The sequence below is a fragment of the Penaeus japonicus genome, unplaced genomic scaffold (assembly GCF_977035675.1).
Source record: "Penaeus japonicus unplaced genomic scaffold, GWHDUDI00000001_assembly GWHDUDI00000033, whole genome shotgun sequence".
NCBI classification, from domain to species: Eukaryota; Metazoa; Arthropoda; class Malacostraca; order Decapoda; family Penaeidae; genus Penaeus; species Penaeus japonicus.
The window spans coordinates 17,882,199-17,887,198 of NW_028234435.1; the positions used below are offsets into that span (position 1 = coordinate 17,882,199).

General features: G+C 40.7%; 1 protein-coding gene across 1 annotated transcript in view; it reads right to left on the minus strand.

Moving 5' to 3' along the window:
• Nucleotides 1-2,498: 2,498 nt before the first annotated feature.
• Nucleotides 2,499-5,000, minus strand: part of LOC122245801 (uncharacterized) — a 3,804-nt gene continuing 1,302 nt past the window's right edge. The window contains exons 1-4 of the mRNA XM_086530474.1: nucleotides 4,207-5,000; nucleotides 3,670-3,819; nucleotides 3,234-3,451; nucleotides 2,499-2,734 (exon numbers count right to left, since the gene is read on the minus strand). The exon at nucleotides 4,207-5,000 is cut by the window's right edge and continues 1,302 nt beyond it. Coding sequence (XP_086386600.1) covers nucleotides 2,705-2,734; nucleotides 3,234-3,451; nucleotides 3,670-3,819; nucleotides 4,207-4,780 — 972 coding nt within the window. The 5' untranslated portion in view covers nucleotides 4,781-5,000 and the 3' untranslated portion in view covers nucleotides 2,499-2,704. The remainder of the gene's footprint in view (nucleotides 2,735-3,233; nucleotides 3,452-3,669; nucleotides 3,820-4,206) is intronic.

Consider the following 5,000-nt stretch of genomic DNA (forward strand, 5'->3'; position numbering starts at 1 on the left):
TCTAGTCTTCTTTCTAACTCCTCTTCAGTTTAGTTGCAATTAGGACGATATTATCCTTATAGAATAACACCAAGGGGGCTCCTCCCTGACATCCTTTGTCAAAATGTCCAACGCCTTTTTGAATAAGAAAGGGTTTAGTGGAGACCCCCAAAGTGTAGGTTTTCCCTGACTTGGAAATCACTCGTCGTCCCCGCTGTGCTACTCACACTCGTCAACTTTCTGTATGTTTTCCTGTTTACTTACTTATACCTTTTCGGACCTTCTTGTTCTCTCAGACTTCTCCAGACTTCGGTCATGTCCCATCGACAGTTCCAACCCCTTTGATGAAAAAAACAAAAACAAATTATTGTTTTCTAACTTTACCTTTACGTCTGTAATCCTTTCAGATATTTGGGTAATTGATTCTTCTCATCTATGTTTTTTTTCACAAATTTGAATATCTCCTTTCTCTTTGTAGATCTGTATGAACGTTCTCTCTCTTTCTCTCTCTCTGTTTCTCTCTCTCTCTCTCTCTCTCTCTCTCACTAGCTCTCTTTCTCTCTCTCTCTCTTTCTAGTATGTTTTCTTCTTTCATCGTCATAATTAACTCCCGCAGCACATCGGTCCCATACCTTCATAGGTATGCCCTCTGGTCCAACAGGTTTGCCACTCTTCATTTTTCTAAGCGCTTCCTTGACATTTCCTCTCGGTACCTCCGCGATTCCTCAAAGGTTGGGCGCTCGTCACCGATTGTGAGACACTCCTTTTCTTTATTTAGTAATCTTTAAAGAATATTCCTTCCATCTTCTCATTTTATAAGTCACTTTCCGCAGAATTTTTATATCATCTCCTTTGGGTTTTTTGTTGTGTTATGTCTGTTGTACTTTCGTTTTCATTTTGGCTAGTTTGAGGATCTTTCCTTGCCTTCCCTTGGTCTCAAAGTCTTGATACAACTGGCTTTGGACCTTACTGGAGCTACAGATCTCTCGATTCTACTTCTCTTCCCTGTATCGGATTTTTCTACATGCTTATATACATACATACATATATGTACACACACACATGAATAAGACAATATCCAAATAACACAAGAGATGTATTTGACGCGTTTCGACAGAGGACTTCCCTGGAAATACATAACAGGTGGAAATACAAAACGAATATATATATATCAATCAGGAGCTGAGCGGTCTTGCCCTGTGGCTTGTTATCCACATAACTGATGCTTCATCTGACGCTTCTTAATTAACGTCGTCCACGATAAAATTCAGGTTACCGTGGAAGAAGAAGAAAGTCAGAAACTACCTTTCTTGGACACTAATCCATCGGGATGACGACGGCCTGCATGTCTGTATTTAGAAAGCCATCTAATAACAATGATCATATCTACTACTACTCCACTCACAGCAGTAAAACAATATCTGGAGTAGTTATAGGATTCTTTCTCAGGACATTAAGAATTTTCGGCCCAGGATTTCTCGAGGATGAACAAAATCATTGTAGATACATCTGTAATGCATCAATAACCAAGAGGTTTCTTACTCAACCTCATAAAGAAAGCGGCCAACATTATAACAGGTTTTTGATACTTCCTCAGTGTAAAATCTCCGAGGCGATCATCAGGTACTTTGGTGAATATAGTAAAAACTTCCGGCATAAAAATAGGAGATTTGGCAAGACACAAGAAACCGCTCACGAGCAACCCCTGCAATACGTGTTAAAAAGCGTATTACGGTGAAACAGGACGCGGTTTCAGCACCAGCGAGCATCGAGCTGACGTCCGTCACTACAGGACTTCCACACGTAGATGAGGCGGGACATCTACCAGATTGTAAGCAAGTGAAAGCCGTTCATAAGGATTGCAAAAACAAAGACGAAAAGTATTGGAGGCTGCATATATCGCGACGAAAGAAACCATGAAACACATCGTCGCTCCTGTTTGATATATATTTGTTTTGTATTTTCATCTATTATTATATATTTCCAAGGAAGACCTCTGTCGAAAGGCGTCAAATACATCTCTTGTGTTGTGTGTATATATATATATATATATATATATATATATATATATATATATATATATATATATATATATATGTGTGTGTGTGTGTGTGTGTGTGTGTGTGTGTGTGTGTGTGTGTGTGTGTGTGTAAAAAACTGATAGAGATAGATTGGCGGATATAGATTTGCGCAAGTATGTGTATGCCCAGTATGCCTGCCTTTCTCTTCCATTGTAATGTTCACTTAATTTTCCTCTCACTACCATGATGACCATCGATTTGTCCTTGTCTCTTTTCTTTCAGTTGGCAGGTAATTGTTGAGGTTGTTGCATTGTTATGTAATTGACAAGTGCTTCGCTTAAACTTAAAGGGGAAAGGAGTGAACTACTCAATTGTTATATGAATATATATATATATATATATATATATATATATATATATATATATATATATATATTTGAAAGTAATTACACAATGTTATACAAATGTAATATGAATAAAGTCTATATTAGAGTGAGTATGATAAAGCATAATTCATAAATGGCAACCGCCGATCTATAAGATACATTACGCTGTATACAATACAGTATACTAACAAGCTCACAGAAGTTACATTGCTGATGAATACACATACATTCATCTTATTAAAAAAAAAAAAAAAAAAAAAAAAAAAAAAAAACATTTTGAAATGTGCACATGCATAGAAAACTTTTTGGGGACAAAATTCAGAAGATGTCTTTGAGTGATTTTGGCATCTGCAAATAAATAATAAATCATCGTTATTGGCATTGGTAATAACAACAATTTCAAGAACATTAGCTTATTGATACGTATATTGTAATTAATCCAATCATCATTAATCAAGGTAAGTATTGGTTTAATTTCCCATAAATTGAGATACATAGATGGTTTAAGAAATATATATATATATATATATATATATATATATATATATATATATATATATGTATATACATATATACATATATATACATATATATACATACACACACACACACAAACACACACACACACACACACATATATATATATATATATACATATATATATATATACATATATATATATATATACATATATATGTATGTATATAAGTGCGTGTTTGTGTGTGTGTGTGTGTGTACATAGAAATATAGATATACATGCATATATGCATGTAAACAGATAGATACTGCCAGATATTAACATAAACCCCTCAAAATATGAACGCACTGACCAATACACGTAACTAACCTTAGAGAAAATCGCAATGTACTTGTGCTGCTCATCCGGTGGGACGGTCAGCACAACGGAAAACCTTTTATCTCTCTTCTTCTTCTTCTTCTTCTTCTTCGAGGGCTTGAGTTTCACTTCGAAGCCTCTCTGAAGCTTGGTCAAGTGGCCGGCGCGAAAAGAGCCTAGTTCGGTGTCCTTCCCCTCGTCCGTGCCTAGTTTGAAGAGGGTGCATTTGTCTGTGTGGGGAGGGAGGGCAGGGGTAGGGAGTAGGGGGGAATACTTGTTTTATATCATCGTTCGCGTTGTGTATGTTTCCTAATTTGTCTTTTATCTCCGATTATTCTCAATTCAGTGTACAAGACGAAAGAAAACGTAGGAGCAACTTGAGAAGAAAAGAAAACAAGCCAGTCCAGCAAGCAATCAACATGCAAGCAAGTAAGTCCAAGCAACTTACTCCCCTCCCTGACCAGCCTGACGGAGGCGATGGCGCTGTCGTCCTCCCCATAGAAACGAGACTGCGCCTGGCCTCCTTCGTGTCTCTTGAACGGAGGGAGAAGCAGGTCTATCCTGACTTGGCTGAGGGTCGCCGATTCCTTGGGGTGTCCTACCGTGAAGGATTTGGGGATGGGATTAGCAGTGCGAGAAGGTAGGAGGGTTGCTTTTCACTTGGCAATCCTTGCTTGAGTTTTTTTTCTTTATTTTTCTTTTCTTTTCTTTCTTTCTTTCATTTTTCTTTTTTCTTTTTTTTGTGAAAGGTCATTGACACAAAAATAGGGAGAGAGAAGAGAAAAGAAGAGGAGAAAAAGGTTGGGGTTTCTAGAAAGAGTGAGAGAAAGGCAGTGAGTGAGAGAGAGAAGCGAAGTGAGAGAGTGAGAGAGATAGAGAAAGAGAGAGAGAGAGAGAGAGAGAGAGAGAGAGAGAGAGAGAAGTGAAGTGAGAGAGAGAATCGAAGTGGAGAGAGAAGCGAAGTGTAAGCGAGAAATAGACTTACCCTTCTTGTCTAACATCGCCTCTGCTTCCACCAACACCCAAGGAAGTGCGTCAACAGCATCTTTTCTCAGCGGTTGCTCATCCAAGGCCTTGCTGGAGTCGTCATTTCGCGGTCGTCCTTCTGTCGTTCCCTCGTGGCCGGGAACGTCACCCCCGCACTCGAGTCCTCCTTCTGCCTGCCTTTGCTCCTCTTCCTCATCCTTTTCTTCCATCTCGTCGCTTTCGAGCTCCTCCTCCGCCTTCAGCTCCTCCTCAGCCTGTTGGCCGATGGCGGTGACGAGGGCGGCCGCCACGCTCTGCAGGAACTCGTCGTCCCCCCCGCCCTCCCGTGGCTTCTGGGAGACGAGGGCCGCCAGAGCCATCCTGCGGTTCGAAGGGCGCGTGCCGCGGGGGCTGGCGGCCAGGGCGCGTCGCGGCGCGTGGCGTCGAGGGCGAGTGATTGCTCGGGATTCGAGGGCGAGCGATTCGTGTCCTCGCGTGCCTCCGCTTCCGTCTCTGTCTCCGCGAGGCGTTCGCTGCAAGCCGTGGATAATACTTGACTGTCCAGCAAGAGCCGCGCCCACGCTTATATTCATCTGTTATCAGGTTATTTAGACCTTATCCAAGACATGTACCTCATTTATCTCACACATATACAAACACATACATACACAAACACAGATTGCACTTACGAAAGGAATTTATACATCAAGGTCACGTTTAATGGCAACACGTAAATGCCAATCGAGTTTTTGAGCTTTCGACGGGTGGCAAAAGTAGCCACGGTACATTTGACATAAAAGCTTGATCCATCCT